Source organism: Phyllobates terribilis, unplaced genomic scaffold, assembly GCF_046119375.1.
Source record: "Phyllobates terribilis strain yellow unplaced genomic scaffold, ASM4611937v1 Scaffold_13__5_contigs__length_258822181, whole genome shotgun sequence".
In the NCBI taxonomy this organism is placed as follows: Eukaryota; Metazoa; Chordata; class Amphibia; order Anura; family Dendrobatidae; genus Phyllobates; species Phyllobates terribilis.
In genome coordinates, this window is record NW_027362773.1 from 244,103,163 (window position 1) to 244,122,821 (window position 19,659).

The 19,659-nt window shown below is 45.5% G+C and overlaps 3 protein-coding genes across 5 annotated transcripts in view; 2 read left to right on the forward strand and 1 right to left on the reverse strand.

Moving 5' to 3' along the window:
* Positions 1–528: 528 nt before the first annotated feature.
* Positions 529–8,195, reverse strand: CNEP1R1 (CTD nuclear envelope phosphatase 1 regulatory subunit 1). Of its 2 annotated transcripts, none has more exons than XM_073659606.1 (6): positions 8,117–8,195; positions 5,391–5,480; positions 3,794–3,867; positions 3,536–3,645; positions 2,919–2,973; positions 529–1,495 (listed from the first exon to the last, which is right to left on the reverse strand). In XM_073659606.1, the coding sequence occupies exons 1-6, from the start codon at positions 8,139–8,141 to the stop codon at positions 1,454–1,456; spliced, it is 396 nt and encodes a 131-aa protein (XP_073515707.1). In that variant the 5' UTR covers positions 8,142–8,195; the 3' UTR covers positions 529–1,453. The 2 variants fall into 2 exon arrangements, with proteins under 2 accessions (XP_073515707.1, XP_073515708.1); XM_073659607.1 differs by having other exon boundaries at positions 5,391–5,462; positions 8,117–8,192.
* A 134-nt stretch (positions 8,196–8,329) lies between these two features.
* TIPRL (TOR signaling pathway regulator) lies at positions 8,330–12,316 on the forward strand. Its single transcript, XM_073659371.1, has 2 exons — positions 8,330–8,444; positions 10,865–12,316. The coding sequence occupies exon 2, from the start codon at positions 10,884–10,886 to the stop codon at positions 11,706–11,708; it is 825 nt and encodes a 274-aa protein (XP_073515472.1). The 5' UTR covers positions 8,330–8,444; positions 10,865–10,883; the 3' UTR covers positions 11,709–12,316.
* A 6,551-nt stretch (positions 12,317–18,867) lies between these two features.
* The window catches only part of LOC141174446 (uncharacterized), a 52,204-nt gene continuing 51,412 nt past the window's right edge, over positions 18,868–19,659 (forward strand). For both annotated transcript variants that reach the window (XM_073659372.1, XM_073659373.1), the window contains exon 1: positions 18,868–18,986. The gene's annotated coding sequence lies outside the window, so the exon portion shown is untranslated. The remainder of the gene's footprint in view (positions 18,987–19,659) is intronic.

Consider the following 19,659-nt stretch of genomic DNA (forward strand, 5'->3'; position numbering starts at 1 on the left):
TAAGATCTATGGTCCGGACATAGATCTCCCTGAGAATCTGCCTCCAGACCTTATTTTAAATGAAAGGGAGCATAACCAGTGTGAAACATGTAATGGCTGACAGTCTGATCTCCTGATCTACATGTCTGGAATAATATATTGCATAGAATAAAGGACGTAGCCTTGATCTCCTGGGACAGCCGCCTCAAATCGGGACAGGCCCGCTGGTCTCGGGACAGCTGAGAGCTATGAATACAGGAGAAGCTTTGCAATTTATGTATTTATTTCTAAACACGTGATGAAAAACTGATGGTAAAAACTGGACCAAACACTCATGAAGTTCAGATGACTTATTTTTGCTCATGTGAAGTATCAGTGATGTCTGAATGAGGCCTAAGAAACATAAATAATGCAAAACATTATATACCAAATTCTGGTGTATTTTAAACCTCTGGCATAGGTATAAAGATATTTTAAAAAATCTGTTCCGCTGGCTTTCTATAAGAAAAAAATCATGGCTGACCCAAAAAAAGACCAACACATACAAAGTTCAGGTTTAATAGTTTTAATAGCGTCATGCTCGGCGCAGAGGTCAGAAGAGCATTAATGACATAAAAGGAGATTATTTCAGTATGAAACAAAATGGCATTTTATTGAAATGTACAAAAAACATTTGAGAGTTTAATTTTTTTTACTTCCATAGAGATTTTTAACCAATTGAAGTAAATAATATAACTCCACTATCCCTTTAAGACACAATTGCAATCAATAGTAAAGTCAACCCGCACGGCAGAGGGCAGGGACAGAAGAAGACATTTTAACTTATTTATACTACCCTAAGGCTGCAGAATATCAGAGGCATAGTGACCATAAAAGAACTTTAACTTTTCATCATTAAAGGGGTTGTCCAAATAATAATTCTAGTTGGCGTCTGAAAGATGTCCCGTTCCTTCCCTGGTCCTATTTGTGTTAACATGTGAGCATGTGTGAAGGGGGCTGGCCAACAGCAAAGCCAGACCCCTTTTGTTATCTATGCATTGACAGTGATTGAGGAACCTCTCGGACATCAAGTATATTAGTAAGTTGCAAAACTTACTAGTGCTAACATTTTATTCAGCTGGACAACCTCTTTAAAATCTTAAATTTGTGCAACCGAGCTCCAACAAACACACAAATGACCCACTGAAATTGAGGGAAGTATTGCATATGGCGGCCAAACAATGAAAAGAAGTACGCCTGCAATACTGGTGTGTGCAAACCATCCTAGATACAGATCCAGGCCAGGACGCACAGACGCGACACTCCGGATGTCCAGTCCCTGTACAATGATCGCGTCTCCTCTTGGGTGACTGATCCAAAGTTCAATTCACTTTGACTTAGGAGATTCGTCGTTCCTTCATAAATAACCATCTCCAAAAGAGAGAACGTATTGCAGGAAGAGGCTGAGATCAAGCTTAGGTCGTGGCAGGAGATCTCACTGGACGTGGGGTCGCGGCTTTAGAATCAACTTGCCCGTCTGCAAAAGAAATAGCACAATAGTGAAGGTGGGGGGGGGGACAGGACGATAAATATTCCCCCCCCATAGTATAGAAATTAAAGATTCAACAGGCGCAACAAGCCTCTACCCCAAAGGGGTAATCCAGTTATTACAGAGTAGGCGATAACTACTAGCTCAACTGGGGGGGGGATCCTATCACCAGAACACACACTGTTGGCCAGTCCCCGTCTGAAGTAGCATGCCCGTGGGCTACCACCCCTTGCCATATGACTTAGGATAAAAGCTAAACCAGAATCTCAATTTGCAGACATGTTTCGGGGTATTGGCCCTCCTCATTGCAAAGCAGGAGATCTATTTTGGTTTATTCTAAGTCAAAGTTTGTTAAAGAGTCAATATTCACTTTTAGGATTGCTACCTCCAATAGGTGTCGCTAGAGTTTATGTCCTCTTCCTGTCTGAAGAGACAATATGCATGTGTGTGGCTGTAAGACAACTATCTACAGCAGAAGCCTCCCCACCACTGCTCTGTCTGCAGTAGGACAAAATATTACAAGCCCCGTCCAATGGTCACTGGGGTGATGCTTAAGTCAGCCCCCACTGTACATAACTGACTGCAGAAGGAGTTAACCGTGAATCCGTCAGTAAGCTCAGTCTGAAGGCTGGGTCTGTAACTTCCTTTGATCTATCACATAAGCTAATTTATGACCACATCAAAGTTCACCTTTCATGTGCTCATAAGTCAGTTTAGCAGAAAGTACAGAAGATCCTGCCCCCCGTTGTCAGAACAAGTTCATTGACCAATTTAATTTTAAAGGGAACATGTCAAAAATTTTTACACACCCAAACCATTTATATATACATTTGGGTGTGACGCTATATCGCCTTCCTAGCAGCACTCGCCGGTGCCTGATTGACAGGTCAGTGTTCGTGTACCAGAGCAAACTACCTGTCAATCAGCCAGGGGAGGAAACACAGCGTGAGGATGAGGAGCTGGAAGTGCGTCGTCACTCCCCAATGCAATTCCAGGCCACTTCCAAAGTGATTTCTTGCTGTGGGGAGCAGCACTAAAGGGTCATAAAGGGATTGAATGGCTTATCTTTTAAAGGGCTACACAGTCATATAAATTATTTGGAAGGGGGCATTAAAGTTTTTGACAGATTCTTTTTAAAAGGTTGTCCACTACTGGATAACACTTTTTAATAGCCCCAGAGTGGATCAGAAATTAAAAAAAAAAAGTATACTCCTAAGCTCTCAGCCCCGTGTCCCCTGCCAATCTTGTGACCAGAGGGGCACACCTAGCAATAATTGGAGGAGCAGTGCTGGTCCTGGAGGCAAGTATTCATATTTTTTAATTTATACATCACTTGGGGGTGACTAATATAAATGGAAAATTTAGTTAACCTCGATTTAGAAACGCTTTGGAAATAAAGTATAATACGTACATCGTCACATGACATGTTGTATTCTGCTAGTACAGTCCGACATCGTGCTGCTATTCTGAAGATTTGGTTAAGAAAGTGAGCGAGTTGCAAGTTGAATTAAACTGAGACCAAGTTACAGATTCCTGCGCATGGATCTCATCTGCAGCTACATAAGTTCTTGCTCCACATAGCTGCACGGAAGAGTACTGGTAGTCTGGGTGAGAATGAGGTCCTTACTTTTCTTAGACATCCTTTTCCAAGCTGGCACAGGCAGACTAAACTTCCGCCCCCCTCCATACACGATAGACTAATGTTGGTGGAACCCGCCAATATCAACAGGTTCGACTGACACTATACTGTGTATGGGGGCGATGGCCAGCTGATGGTTGGGGAAGATGTCCAATTTTTGACTAGAGATCACTTTTAATTCCCAGAGATAAGCCGCCAGCTGAGCTTTAAGTCAGAGAACGCAGGGGCGCTGGGTCGAACATGTGCTCCTGTGTATGGGAGGCATTATACAGTGATGGCATATGTTAGTGACACCCATTTACATACTACATTTTGTCTTTCCTACAGTTTAGTGTGATCATCAAATGCAAGAAGCAAACTAGTACCGTGAAAGACCATTAAAAGGATACATCGACGGGGCCACCACCCGCTTGTGTATACCGGCGAAGAACAGACCTATTAGTGTTATACAGCTAATTGTAAAGAAGGGATGATTCCATAATGACGTGAAGAATGAAACCTGGAAAAGAAGAAGAACAGATCAGTACCTTCAGATTGATTTTTGCCATCAAGAACATTTCTCTAATATCCAGTGATGGAGGGTGCCCAGAAATCATACATCCCATGAGTGTACTTAGTGGAAAACCCCTTTAAGGAATAAGAATCACCTTTTGCGTCTCAGGATCTATAAGCCAGTTCCAGGCCCCGGTTGCAGTACAAACGGATACTACGATGAGAATCACTATTGGAAGAAGAGAGAGAGGGCAGATTATAGGAAAGCTGTCACTACTTATCCATTACACCGGTTTCACATGTCCTTCACAGACCAAGCATGGAATGAAGTGTCTGGATCGGCTCCGGGTCTCCTAACCTGAAGTCAACAACTTCCTATACACCTATCTGACCTGACCACAGCAGTCTCATCTGTTGCCAGTCCGGCCATGGCAGTTTGTAGACAGATACTCAGATTGTGACTGTCCAATGTATATACGCAGTCTTAGGATTAGCATGCTCACTACTCGAGATTTACGAGCATGCTCGGGTGTTTTCCGAGTATCTTCAGTGTACTCGGGTGTTATGTTTGAGTCACTCCGTGTGCATGATTTACGACTGTTTGACAGCTTTAATACATGTGAGGAATGCCTGTTTGTTAGGCATTCCTGACATGTATTAAAGCTGTCAAACAGTTGCAAATCATGCACACGGAGTGACTCAAACATAACAATCGAGCACGCCAAAGATACTCGATGAGCATGCTCGCCGAAAGGGTTAATAGAACACGCTTGCTCATCACTACTTAGGATATTACATGTGCAGCTCAGTCGCAGACGGACACTGACTGATGTGCTTAGCAATGCTTGCAGTATATAACCATGCCAAAAAAGGTCTGCTAAGTATTAGTGATCAGCATTTGGTACTAGTGTAAATCTCTAATTGTTACGATACTGGCGTAGTACTGCTGGAAACCAGTGGCCGAAGGAGTACAAGCAGGAACAGCAAGCGGTAGTAGAAGTTCTTGGAGATAGCAAGGAGTTGTAGAAAACAATCCATAGATAGGTGAGAACAGTCTGGGTAAGAATGTTCAGGAGCTGGAGACTGAAGCTAAGCTAACAACAAGACACAATACTCAAGCAATGAGTGAGAGATCCATGCGGTTTTGAGATGGATTCCATAGATTCAGAATCTGCCATCTTAGTAAAGGGCAATTGTAGAACACAACAGCAGCCTCCAGCGGTAAGGAGTGAACCTGCAGCACAATTATTAAAGTGAACAATATTGGCCACTAGTGGTCAAACTGTAGAAGGCAATAGAATTCCTAAGAATAATGCACCTGTATAAAAAAAAAAAATGTGTTCTCATTTTTCCTTAAAAGGTTATTCCCAAAAAATAAGACCAGTCATGGTCTATAGGACTTGCTGACTTGTCCCATAGACAATGAATGGAGTGGAGGTTGAGCATGTGCACCTCTTCTTTATTCAAAACCCTGATCTCAGTATCGCTGGCGGTCCCAGCAATCAGCAAGCTATCCTGTGGATAGGAAACAGTCCCCCAAAAACAAGTCATAACCCTTTCAAATAAAAAAATCTGCTTGTTTAAATGCAAACAATAAAGAATGCAGAATGAGGTGTATAATGAGTTAGATTAGGGGCTGACTTTACAAGGAATTTTAACAGGATCTGAAAATTGTGTTGTGTGTATTTATCTGCATATTTCTATTGCACCGAATCTCCTCAAAGAAGCATCGTCATCCTCCTTGTTACTTACTTCTCCAACGTCCGGTTGCAGGTTGTAAACATGAAACATATTCTGTGAGCCTTCGCTCAAAAGCCTTTAGATCTAGACGGAAGAACAGATCTGTAAGAACATAAGCACCAAACAGTCTACTGTGAGCAATGGGCGCTATTAATACTGGATAAAGACAACAGGGGGAAACTTTTTGCATCCAATCAGATCCAGTACCACTGCAGTCAATCACTGGGCTCAATGGCTCATGCAGTCTACACTGGTCATGTGACGTCACTGCTGCAGCCTGCAAATAATCAAAAGGAGCAGCAGTGGAGAGGCGGTGCTGGAGCAGGGTTTGCGAAGTAGAGCTCTAATTGTTATTTTTAACCCTTCCGAAACTTGTGGGGGTAAAAAAGTTTAGTCCTAGAAAACCCATTTAATACCATACATATACAGCAGATAGGCACACTGTGTGGAGCAGGCACAGGAGCTGAGCCCGCACCATACAGTGCAGGAGACGGCAGTACAACTGAGAGTAACTAGCTACAGTAGCTCCCACCAATTCCATCAGTTTAACCTTTTAAATGCCATAACGGGGTAATTTAAAGGCTTCAACATGGAGGCTGTCAGTTCCAGTGGCCGTGTGCGCACCGATGAGATGATATAACAGGCAGGGGCCTGCTAGTTCCTGCCGTGTTAGAACGGCTATGACGTCACCCTTCATAGATCATCAATTTCACAACACACCACAGGTTCTAATCCCATAAGAGGACTAAAAAAAAAAGCAAAGCAAGCAGTATATACTTATGGATTTAATTTTAGATTTCCACATGCGTAACTGCCCAGACTAATAAAATATGGGAAACAACAAAGAAAATGCCAGAATTGCTGTTTTCCAGCTACAGCATGTCCCCTAAACAGAAAGGCGATCAAAAAAGCTGCACGTTCCCCAAAACGTTATCATTAAAGGGATATTCCCATCTCCAAGATCCTATCCCAATATGTAGTAGGTGTAATAATAATAATCTTAGCAAATACCTACAATTAGAAATGTAGTATAGTATTTCTGATTCGCTATGTCTCTTTCCTCATGTGCAGGCATTGCAGGAGCTTAGGTATTCACGGTTACGACCACTGATAAAGTGACAGTTAGCTAGCTGCTAGTGGTCGTAACCGTGGATACCTAAGGTTCTGAATTGTCTGCACACGAGGTAAGTGACATAGCGAATCAAAAATACCATACTACATTTCTAATTGGAGATATTTGCTAATATTATTATTACACCTACTACGTATTGGGATAGGATCTTAGAGATGGGAATACACCTTTAAATACTACAACTCAGTGAAAATTAAACCAGCCCTTACAGGAAAAAAATAAAATAAAGTTAGGAGTCTCAGTATTTTATTGCACAATAAAAAAAATCCCCAAAATATTGCTTTTTATTTAATCATTTCACCTCACTTGGAATTGTTAATTTCCTGTCTCTCGGTACATTATATGATAACATGAATGGTGGCATGTCCGCAATCATTTATGCTGATGGAATAATAAAAAAAAAGGAAACATGGCTCTTGTACGAAGAGGAGGAAAATAATGAAAAATTGGCAGAAAAATTATCCAATGGAAGGGGCTAGCGTGCAGCATGGTGTCTAATGGACGCACAGTCTATGATGGACGCACGGTGTCTGGCGGATGCACGGTCTATGATGGACCCACGGTGTCTGGCGGATGCACGGTCTATGATGGACGCACGGTCTCTGGCAGACGCTCGGTCTATGATGGACGCACGGTGTCGGCATGGTGTCTGGCAGACGCTCGGTCTATGATGGCCCCACGGTCTATGACGGATGCACGGTGTCTGGCAGACGCTCGGTCTATGATGGACGCACGGTGTCTGCATGGTGTCTGGCGGACGCTCGGTCTATGATGGACACACGGTGTCTGGCGGATGCTCGGTCTATGATGGATGCACGGTGTCTGGCGGACGCTCGGTCTATGATGGATGCACGGTGTCTGGCGGACGCTCGGTCTATGATGGACGCACGGTGTCTGCATGGTGTCTGGCAGACGCTCGGTCTATGATGGCCCCACGGTCTATGACGGATGCACGGTGTCTGGCAGACGCTCGGTCTATGATGGACGCACGGTGTCTGCATGGTGTCTGGCGGACGCTCGGTCTATGATGGACACACGGTGTCTGGCGGATGCTCGGTCTATGATGGATGCACGGTGTCTGGCGGACGCTCGGTCTATGATGGATGCACGGTGTCTGGCAGACGCTCGGTCTATGATGGATGCACGGTGTCTGGCGGACGCTCGGTCTATGATGGACACACGGTGTCTGGCGGATGCTCGGTCTATGATGGATGCACAGTGTCTGGCGGACGCTCGGTCTATGATGGACGCACGGTGTCTGCATGGTGTCTGGCGGACGCACGGTCTATGATGGACCCACGGTCTCTGGCGGACGCTCGGTCTATGATGGATGCACGGTGTCTGGCGGACGCATGGTGTCTGCGCGGACGCCCTATACCTAGTGTATTCTATAGATTTAGCACACTCTCACAGTGACACATTGTCTTTGCAGGCGTTTTAATAATATGCAAATCAAGCAGAAAAGTCAAAGAAATGTAAATGAGCAGTAACCCACCCCGAGGTTCCACTGCTCTAGGTCTCCATGGTAACACTCACACGTGCAGTGCCCCCTGTGTGCACTACATATATATGCCCCCAGTCTCCCTGCACCCCGCTACTGCCGCACCTTCTGCCTGCTCCAGGGAATTCATGTCTGCCTCACTTCCTGTATTCTTGCCCTTTCAGAAAACCTTCATGTAACCGCCTCAGTGATTGGTCTACTCTCACAAGCCCATTCATCTGATTGGCTGCGGTTGCCCCGCCCAGCTATAGCCTCCCGTACGTGGTATCGTGATGACGTCATACGCTCGCTGCCTTTAGTCAAACGTGAAGAACGTACGTCGCGCCTGTGATTGGACAAGGTGGCTGCCAGTTTTACTCGGAGGAAACTCGTGATTGGCTGGAATGTATGGAGGCGGGACATCGTGCAGGAAAGGAGGACGGCATTGCTGATGGTCAGTATGGAGATGGTTGTGCCAGGCCGTAACTGGGGGCGCCGGGAAAATGTCTGCATAGCGCCTGCGGGGTGTGCGTGCATACGGTTCATACGCGCCTGTGTACACACTGCGCTTGTAAAGCCGCAGCATGTGTGCGACATCGTTGGTCTCTGATAGTATAATGTCCCAGTGTCTGCCTGTTTCTCTCTCTGTCCAGCAGAGTCTCCTGTACTATGTTATACTCTGCCTCCACTCATTTAAAGTGACAGGCCCCCATATTGGTGCATTGGGTGTGACCCCTGAAAGGGATATCCAAAAAGTGATTAAGGCAGGAGCTTTGGTGCAAGCCATCACATTCCACCTGTGTGACTGCCCCCACCAATCAGTGGAGAGCTTCTAGCCGGACCCCACTGCTCTCATATCATTGGCTTATATACAAGGGGGCTTTCTTTTTAATCACTATTTGGTGCTAAGCATTATTATTATTATTATTTTTCGATTGGGTTTCATTAGAAATATTGCACCGTTTGCTTTCTATAGCCTTTATTACTATTACTGGCTGCAGAATGAGTTAACTGAGAGTCAGTCAGTAAGCTTGATGTGGCGGGAGAGTTTCTGACCCTTAGACCTCATTCATACATTGTGTTTTTTTTTAACATACGAGAAAAACGAACAGTTTCAAAAATGATTTTTGGTCTGAGTGTTGTCAGTTTTTACATGAAAAGGAAAAAATAAACAGTTCATGATAATCGGACCTCACTCAGATGCCATCCGAGTGCTGTCCGATGTTTTTCACGGACTTATAGACTTGCATTGCCAATCCTGAGCTGTCACTCCGATCAAATGGGACATGTCTCCTGGATTTTGCATGGACCGCTCTGTGCGTGGAAAATCATGGACATATGAATGATATCATTGGTGAAACCTGTGTGGCTGCAAAGGGGCCCAGGAAGTAATGGGGCCACTACTACCTCCAAATCAGGTGGCCTCCTGTCTGTGTCCGCAGTGCCCCATAGACTATTATAGGGATGAGGGCTATTCCTGAAAAACTGGGATAGCACTCGTATGCAAAAAGCGACGTCTGAATGAGGCCTAATCCATCTTATCTGGGCTCCTCAGAGCTAATTTATGTCTCCAAACCATATTCCATTAGAATGTGCAGGAATCAAAGAGCTGAGAAAAGTCAAACGGGCAACATTTATAATGAAACCAAATAGCAAACCTGATTTTTAGCCACAAATACAGACATTTAATGTCCCCAAAGCTGCTGGTCAACCCCATTAAAAATACCAGACACTGCTTGTAGACAAGAATGGAGGTATGGAGATAAATCTACAAGATGAGAACAACCATATAAAGATGCTCAGAAGGGTCGTCAGTCCCCAGAACAGGTTACATATGGTGGATATGCTGCTGATTGTTCCTCCAGATTTGCAGATCTCATCCATACGCTGCGAGTGAATAAAAGTCACATGGAAATTGACTTGTAAGAATTTAAAATCTGCAACATCTCAGTTCTTTTAAAATGAATAGAGTGAAAGCTGCCCACGACATCCGCCGCGGCGGGCCCCACGACATCCAACTGTTGTGTGAACATATGTTATTCCCATGTTCGTAGGATCTAGGTATTGTCGGATAGTTCTTGTAAGTACAAGCACCTTTGCAATTTATTTCTTATTAAAAATTTGTAGCCCTAATTGAGAGAATAACACAACTAAGCTTGTTGCTTGGGCGAATGACCACTGCTGCTAGTCAGCAGAACATGCGCAGTACTTACAAGCTCTTCTCTGTAGAGACTAAGCGCTGTCCGGATCACTGGAGCGCACTGGTATCTCCTAATCCCAGCACTAAACAGCCGGGGTGGTCGGTCTCCTTGGCAATTAGATGTAAACAAAAGAAAAGTGTTAATATATCCAGAACGGCTGCACCTTTTAATCAGCAGTAAATTGAAAAAGTGCTTGTCTTTATAAGCTCTATCCATCAATGAATGTGGTCTATATATGTTTTTATTTTCCTCCCACTTACTGTACAGGTTAGTTTCTGTCGGACCACTCTGGGCCTGTTCCACCAGAATCTGTCCATCTATGGAAATCCATGTTTTAGAAAAGCATCTGAAGAATATTGCACATGTCATTGTTTCTAGAGGAAGGAGCCACTCTGCATACAGGTTGTAGGGTTGTGGTTTAGGCTTGGCACTGATCACTTCCACATTGAGGTGAATGGTGCCGATGATGTTGCTTCTATGCAGGACTACCGGGACATGGCAGATGAACAGGACACTAATACGAGACCTGCTGATGGTGCCTGTGTCCTGGCTGGTATGTCTACACGGGACATCATCAGCACCGCTCACCTGCAGATGTGGAAACCTTTCTGATCTTCTCGGTGCATTGTCCTACTGCACTTCTCCTAACAGTACCTTTTTTCTCTGTCTCCAGACCCTGACCGGCTCCAGCCATGATGATTCACGGATTCAAAAGTAGCAATCAAGACTTTAGTTTTGGACCATGGAAGGTCACGGCCATCAAAACGCACATTATGAAATCGGCCGATGTGGAGAAACTGGCCGAAGAAATGAACATGCCCTGTCTTCCTGAAATGATGTTTGGGGACAATGTCTTAAGGATCCAGCACTCCTCCGGCTTCGGGATTGAGTTCACGGCTAAGGATGGACTGAGAAGGGTGAATAAGAACAAGGGAATGGTCAAAGTAGCTTGTGCTGAGGAATGGCAGGAAAGCAGGTCAGAGAGCGAGCACAGCAAGGAAATCGTGAAGCCCTATGACTGGACTTACACCACTGATTACAAGGGAACCTTACTGGGCCACGACCTGACATTTAATACCGTTCCTACCACCGAACGAATTAATACGGAAAAACTGAAGACAAGGGAGCAGATCATGTTTTTCGAGGAAGTGCTGCTGTTTGAAGACGAACTCCATGACCATGGGGTGTCCAGCCTGAGCGTGAAGATCAGAGTCATGCCTTCCAGCTTTTTTCTTCTCCTCAGGTTCTTCCTCAGAGTGGACGGCGTCCTTATCCGAATGAACGACACTCGTCTATACCACGAGTCTGACAAGACGTTCATGCTGAGAGAATACACGTCGCGGGAAAGTAAAATCAGCAATCTAAGTCATGTCCCCCCGCCACTCTACACCGAGCCGAACGAAATCTCTCAGTACTTGCCCATTACAGAAACCGTTTACGAAAAGTTAGAATTTCCAACGTTGACACAGACAGAATTAGGTGACTCTGCCGGTCCGGTAAGCCAAGTGGCACCATGAGGTGGTCTTCAGTGGAAGATACAAACGTAGCAATCTGGAAACTAACCATCGGCGTGCCGCGAACAGTCGTCCGGCACGTTGACGACTGTTGACCATATGCAAGCTGCACAGCGCGCCCTTGCTACATATTTTGTGTAGGTGTACAACGCTACCCTTGTAGAATACCACCGCGGTAACGTTGGCGTGTGCTACATCTGTATGCGATCACAATCATTCACTGTGAATATTCTCGCCCCACACAACATTACCACTTAATAATTTGTGAAATACTTGGGTTTCCCCAACACGAGATGCCTTAGTTTGTCTCTCTGTATTTTCGTGAGCCGTCCACTCATGAAGGAAATACTCCGTGGGTTTGCTGATCCATTACATTATAGACTCCAAGCCGATTATATAAGGGGCCTCAGAAAACCGTGTGATGCCAACTGAGCGGTGGGATCATCTGCGTGCTCGTTATTACATTTCTGCTGACTTGCACTCAGGAGCCAAGTCCCCCCCCCCCCACCCCAAAATCCATCGACAGCTCACTCCGAACCATTAGAAAGTATTGACACATAACCCCTCTAGAGTTCATAAAGATAATTTAATAAAAAAATGTAGAAAATTAACGCTATTTTTGGTTTGTCTTTAATATTCATCATGTCTGATCTTGTAGGTTTTTGGTACAGTAGTGTTCAAAATAATAGCCGTATATGACTAACCAGATTACTCTCTGTCTTTAGTATATCACGTTAGTATATCACCACATGTCAAACAACTTACCAGTTGGTGCAGTAGATTCTAAGAAAACCAACATGTTTTTGAGTCTGTGTATTTGAATAATTAATTGTACGGGGATGTGTCCAAAATAATAGCAGGCGGGAGTTCAATTAGTGAGGTCAATCATTCTGTGAAGAAACAGGTGTGAATCAGGTGGCCCTTAGTTAAGGGTGAAGCCAGCACATGTTGTACATGCATTTCTCCTTGAAAGCCTGAGAAATGTAGGTCGTTCAAGACATTGTTCAGAAGAACAGCGTACTTTGATTAAAAAATTGATTGGAGAGGGTAAAACTTATAAAGAAGTGCAGACAATGATAGGCTGTTCAGCTAAAATGATCTCCAATGCTTTAAAATGGAAAGCAAAACCAGAGAGACGTGGAAGAAAACTGAAAGACTACCATTCGAATGGATCGAAGAATAGCCAGAATGGCAAAGGCTCAGCCAATGATCAGCTCCAGGATTATCAAAGACAATCTCAAGTTACCTGTGAGTACTGTGACAGTTAGAAGACGCCTGTGTGAAGCTAATCTCTTAGCAAGAAGTCCCCACAAAGTCCCACTGTTAAAAAAAAAAAAAAAAAAGATGTACTGAAGAGGATACAATTTGCAAAAGAACACATCAACTGGCCTAGCGAGAAATGGAGAAACATTTTGTGGACTGATGAAAGTAAAATTGTTCTTTTTGGGTTCAAGGCCTCAGACAGTTCGTCAGACGACCCCCCAAACTCTGCATTCAAGCCACAGTACACTGAAGACAGGGAAGCATGGTGGTGCAAGCCTCATGAAATGGGCATGTTTCTCTTACTATGGTGCCAGACCTATTTACCGCATACAAGGGATCATGGACCATTTTGCATATATTAAAATATATAAATATTTTGTTGAAGACACACTGCAAATGTGTCTTCACTAAAATGCTGCCGGATAGCGCACTATGCGCATGCGTTGATTCCGACGCCGCAGTCCTCCCCCGGCTTCCGGCCCAAACAGAGGCGCCGCAGCAACAGTCCTCTCGGTCAGGTTTGTGCTTATGGCACCGGAGATCGCGGTATGCGTTCAGTGCCTACGCATACCGTGATCTCCGGCGCCACACTCCTCTTACCTGTAACGGCTGGATGTGTTCTTCTGTCTGGGGCCTGAGAACTTCAGACAGACGGACACATCTACCGTTATATTATAGATACTTGAAGAGGTCATGTTGCCTTACGCTGAAGAGGACATGCCCTTGAAATGGATGTTTCAACCAGACAACGACCCTAAACACACCAGTAAATTAGCAAAATCTTGGTTGCAGTCCAACAAAATTGAGATTATGGAGTGGCCAGCCCAATCCCCAGGCCAGGGTGTCAATCAGAGCAGGAGGCAGGTATCGGCCGGGTCCTAAAGTAAGACAGATTTAAGAAGGCGTCTGCTACGCCAAACGAAGAGATCTTCTGCAGCCATCTGCAGAGCGACTGTCTGTTACATCTGACACACCCGTGACAGACATGGAGTCTTCTGACACCTGCAAATAGATATTCAAGCTGTTTCATGGTGCCTGGTATGCGATAAATGGGCCCAACTCCATAGTATGAGAAATATCCCTAAACCATTTTGCTTGCACTTCCATGTTTTACAGTTTTCACAGTGTACTGTGACTTGAATTCAGTGTTATGGGTCATCTCACAAACTGCGACCTTTAGACCCAATCAGAACAATCTTACTCTCATCTGTCCATATAATTTTGCACCACTTCTCTTTAGGCCAGTCAATGTGTTCTTTGGCAAACTGTAACCCAACGTGTCTTTTTTTCAGCAATGGTAATTTTTTAGGGTTTATTGCAAATAGTTTGGCTTCACGTAGGTGTCTTCTGATGGTTGCAGGACTCACAGGTAACTGAAGATCTTTGATCTTCCTGGAGCTGATCAATGGATGCTTCTTTGCCATTCTTGTGATTCTATGATCTATGTGGATGGTAGTATTAATTTTCCTACCACGTGTTTTGGGTTTTGTTTGCTATTTTAAAGCATTGGAAATTTATTAAGCTGAGGAGACAATTATTTTTTGCACTTCGTTACATGTTTTCCACTCTCCAACTAACTTATTGATCAAAGTTCTTTCTTCTTCAGTACAATGTCTGGAACGACCCATTTAGAGCAGTGCCTGGTTTTCTCCACACATACCGCTTAAATTTATAACCAAAAAGTTCTATCTTCGTCTCATCAGACCAGAGAATCTTATTTCTTATAGTCTGGGAGTCTGTGTATGGGATCTGCTCTCCATACAAAAGGAGGAATCGTCGTGTAGCGGTCTTCCTATACAAACCTGTATTATGAGCAATGAAACCAGAAGATTTTTTTTCCGCTTATCGAATATGATTACAATAAAATCCAGACATTTCTCATACTGTTTTTGAGCAAACTTTATGCGGGCTTTCATATGTCTTGCACTGAGGAGAGGCTTCCGTCGGGCCACTCTGTCATAAAAGCCCAACTGGTGGAGGGCTGCAGTGATAGTTGACTTTGTGGAACTTTCTCCCATCTCCCTACTGCATCTCTGGAGCTCAGCCACAGTGATCTTGGGGTTCTTCTTTACCTCTTTCCCAGACTCTTCTCCCACGATTGCTCAGTTTGGCTGGATGGCCAGGTCTAGGAAGACTTCTGGTGGTCCCAAACTTCTTCCATTTAAGGATTATGGAGGCCACTGTGCTCTTAGGAACCTTGAGTAATGCAGAAATTCTTTTGTAACCTTGGCCAGATCTGTGCCTTGCCACAATTCTGTCTCTGAGCTCCTTGGGCAGTTCCTTTGAGCTCATGATTCTCATTTGGTCTGACATGCATTGTGAGCTGTGAGGTCTTATATAGACAAGTGTGTGCCTTTCCAAATCAAGTCCTATCAGTTTAATTAAACACAGCTGGACTCCAAAGAAGGATTAGAACCATCTCAAGGAGGATCACAAGGAAATGGACAGCATGTGACTTAAATTTGAGTGTCTGAGCAAAGGGTCTGAATACTTATGACCATGTGATATTTCAGTTTCTCTTATATATATATATATATATATATATATATATATATATATATATATATATACACTGCTCAAAAAATAAAGGGAACACTCAAATAACACATCCTAGATCTGAATGAATGAAATATTCTCATTAAATACTTTGTTCTGTACAAAGTTGAATGTGCTGACAACAAAATCACACAAAAATCATCAATGGAAATCAAATGTATTAACCAATGGAGGCCTGGATTTAGAGTCACCCCCAAAATTAAAGAGGAAAAACACACTACAGGCTGATCCAACTTTGATGTAATGTCCTTAAAACAAGTCAAAATGAGGCTCAGTATTGTGTGTGCCCTCCATGTGCCTGTATGACCTCCCTACAACGCCTGGGCATGCTCCTGGACAGTCTGTGGTGCAACATGACGTTGGTGGATAGAGCGAGACATGATGTCCCAGATGTGCTCAATCGGATTCAGGTCTGGGGAACGGGCGGGCCAGTCCATAGTTTCAATGCTTTCATCTTGCAGGAACTGCTGACACACTCCAGCCACATGAGATCTGGCATTGTCCTGCATTAGGAGGAACCCAGGGCCAACTGCACCAGTATATGGTCTCACAAGGGGTTTGAGGATCTCATCTCGGTACCTAATGGCAGTCAGGCTACCTCTGGCGAGCACATGGAGGGCTGTGCGGCCCTCCAAAGAAATGCCACCCCACACCATTACTGACCCACTGCCAAACCGGTCATGTTGAAGGATGTTGCAGACAGCAGATCGCTCTCCACGGCGTCTCCAGACTCTGTCACGTCTGTCACATGTGCTCAGTGTGAACCTGCTTTCAGATGTGAAGAGCACAGGGTGCCAGTGGCGACTTTGCCAATCCTGGTGTTCTGTGGCCAATGCCAAGCGTCCTGCACGGTGTTGGGCTGTGAGCACAACCCCCATCTGTGGACGTCGGGCCCTCATACCACCCTCATGGAGTCGGTTTCTAACCGTTTGTGCAGACATGCACGTTTGTAGCCTGCTGGAGGTCGTTTTGCAGGGCTCTGGCACTGCTCCTCCTGTTCCTCCTTGCACAAAGGAGGAGGTAACGGTCCTGCTGCTGGGTTGTTGCCCTCCTATGGTCCCTCCACATCTCCTGGTATCTTCTCCATGCTCTGGACACTGTGCTGACAGACACAGCTACCCTTCTTGCCACAGCTCACACTGATGTGCCATCCTGGATGAGCTGCACCACCTGAGTAACTTCTGTGGGTTGTACTGTAGACACCCCCTCAGTCTACTGTATGTCTAGGGGTGAGAGCAATGGCAAAATGAAAAAGTGACCAAAACAACAGCCAAAAAGGATGAGAACAGAGAAGTGGTCTGGTCACCACCTGCAGAACCACTCCTTTATAGGGGGTATCTTGCTAATTGTCTATCATTTCTACCAGTTGTCTGTTCCATTTGCACAACAGCAGGAGAAATTGATTCACAATCAGTGTTTCTTCATAACTGGACAGGTAGATTTCACAGAAGTGTGATTGACTTGGAGTTACATTGTGTTGTTTAAGTGTTCCCTTTATTTTTTTGAGCAGTGTATATATTTTATTTTTATATGGAGGTCTAATAATGACATATATACCATTGTATTGCAACCATGAAAAGCTGTCTGATGTGCTATTCTATACAGGTAAAAAGATGGAAACCTTGACATACACTGCTGAATGGAGGCTGCAATACCCTCTCATTGGTTATTGTTGAAGGGTCTTTGGATGTGTTGCCCTATGTCACAGGAGCTTTCCCAGTGTTTATTGTAAGAACATTTAAAAATAAAGAAATGTGGTATGAAAATCCTTTGACTTTGTCTACTTCCGCTCATGTACACGAGACTTTTCTGCCTGTGTCAGCCCCTGCACAGAACTGGACAGACAATCCTCCATTGTGATTTCTATGTCCAACACGTTTTCAGCCCTGTAAATTGCCAGCAGCAAAGCTTGAAATGAAGACCTGGGATAAGTCTAGAGCTTGAAAACACACGAGACACATTCATCATTGAATTTGAGGATTTTTCTCTTGTCTCTATACAAGTCCAAATCAAAGAGAGCCGCAGTAGGGATGAGTGGACCCACTAAGAGTTCAGGCTCTGGTACAAGAACTTGACTCAAACTTGAACAAAAAGTGACTTAAAAACCCCGCAAATGGTGAATCAGGCACAAAGAGACTGTCCGGTGCGGCCCCCTCCCACATGGGGAGCTGAAGATTAGAGACTGTCCGGTGCGGCCCCCTCCCACATGGGGAGCTGAAGATTAGAGACTGTCCGGTGCGGCCCCCTCCCACATGGGGAGCTGAGGATTAGAGACTGTCCGGTGCGGCCCCCTCCCACATGGGGAGCTGAGGATTAGAGACTGTCCGGTGCGGCCCCCTCCCACATGAGGAGCTGAGGATTAGAGACTGTCCGGTGCGGCCCCCTCCCACATGGGGAGCTGAGGATTAGAGACTGTCTGGTGCGGCCCCCTCCCACATGGGGAGTTGAGGATTAGAGACTGTCTGGTGCGGCCCCCTCCCACATGGGGAGCTGAGGATTAGAGACTGTCTGGTGCGGCCCCCTCCCACATGGGGAGCTGAGGATTAGAGACTGTCCGGTGCGGCCCCCTCCCACATGAGGAGCTGAGGATTAGAGACTGTCCGGTGTGGCCCCCTCCCACATGGGGAGCTGAGGATTAGAGACTGTCCGGTGCGGCCCCCTCCCACATGAGGAGCTGAGGATTAGAGACTGTCCGGTGCGGCCCCCTCCCACATGAGGAGCTGAGGATTAGAGACTGTCCGGTGTGGCCCCCTCCCACATGGGGAGCTGAGGATTAGAGACTGTCCGGTGCGGCCCCCTCCCACATGGGGAGCTGAGGACTTTGCTTCTATGGACACTTGTCATCCTCGTGCATGATCGGCCGGCACTATGCTCGTGTACCGAATAGAGTTGGCGCCAGTCGATTTGCAGGACCCGGGCCAGTGGCCACGGCAGTGAGAACCGCCTCTTATCTGGCGGCATTCGTGGCTGTTCTTCTGATTAGCCGGCCTGGCATGACATCGAAGGTTATGGCATAACACGCGGGTGACGTCATGTGAGGCCGGCTAATCAGAAGAACATCCAGAGACCACAGATCACTGTCGTGGATCACTGGCAGGGTACGCTGCTTGTATAATACAGGGGGTCTGTGCGCCCACTGTGGGTTCCAAAAGCCCCAATAGACCTTATAGAAACAGGTTTCTCTTGGAGAGACAATTTTAATGTAAATTCTTGTGATTATAGCCCTATATGATGTCATTTCACATGATAGAAGCCCCGCTAAATAATACCTCAGCAAGGAGGTAGGAAAAAATCTAGTAAGGAGCCATTTTCTAGCATGAGAGCGCCGCTAGGGGTCAGTGTATATCTGGCGCTCGCTTATGTCTCCGTCGCTTTCTCGTCTGTCCCGCGCGGCTGCTCTCGTTCGTTCCTGTGTCTGTTGCTTGTGCTCGTTCCTGGAGCTGCGGAAGGGAGACCGGAGAGGTGAGTATGTGCGGCCCGGAGTCACCGCCGCCTGCCGCGGCCGGGGGAGGGCGCCCTGCGGCTGCAATCAGGGCCGTGTGTCGCCTGTAGGCTCCGTGCCTCGCTTTCCGTTGTGCTGCATGAATGGAGACAATGCGCAGCGCGGCCGGGGCCATGTGTGGAGGACCCCCACTGGGCATTACTCTGGGGGGGCATTCAACCCCTTAGCGCTGTTTGTGCTGTCATTTCCCTCCCTGCTGCCAGGAGCCATTACTCTTATTTTCGGGCTTATTTATTTGCAGGACAGGTTCTAGTTTTAAGCGACACCATGTAAAGCGCTGCAAAATGGGGGGGGGAGTTCCAAGTGCACAACCCCGCCATTGTTTTAGGGTTTGTATTGTGTTCATCTTGCAGTAAAACAAACACAAAAAATGACCTTTATTTTTATTTATTTTTTTGCTGCTACACCTCCACCAAAAAATGCAACAGAAAGTGATCAGTACATTGTTTATATATCAAAATGGTGTCCGTAAGAGCCAGCTCAGCGCACACTAAAGTAACCGAAAGTTATGGGTCGTGGAAAGGCCTAGAAATATATTGGCAAAAAAAACAACACCATCTATGTAATCAGGTGCAAAACATTTCTGTATGGCGCCCAATCAACAACGGTGCTGCGAAACAAAATGGCTCCGTC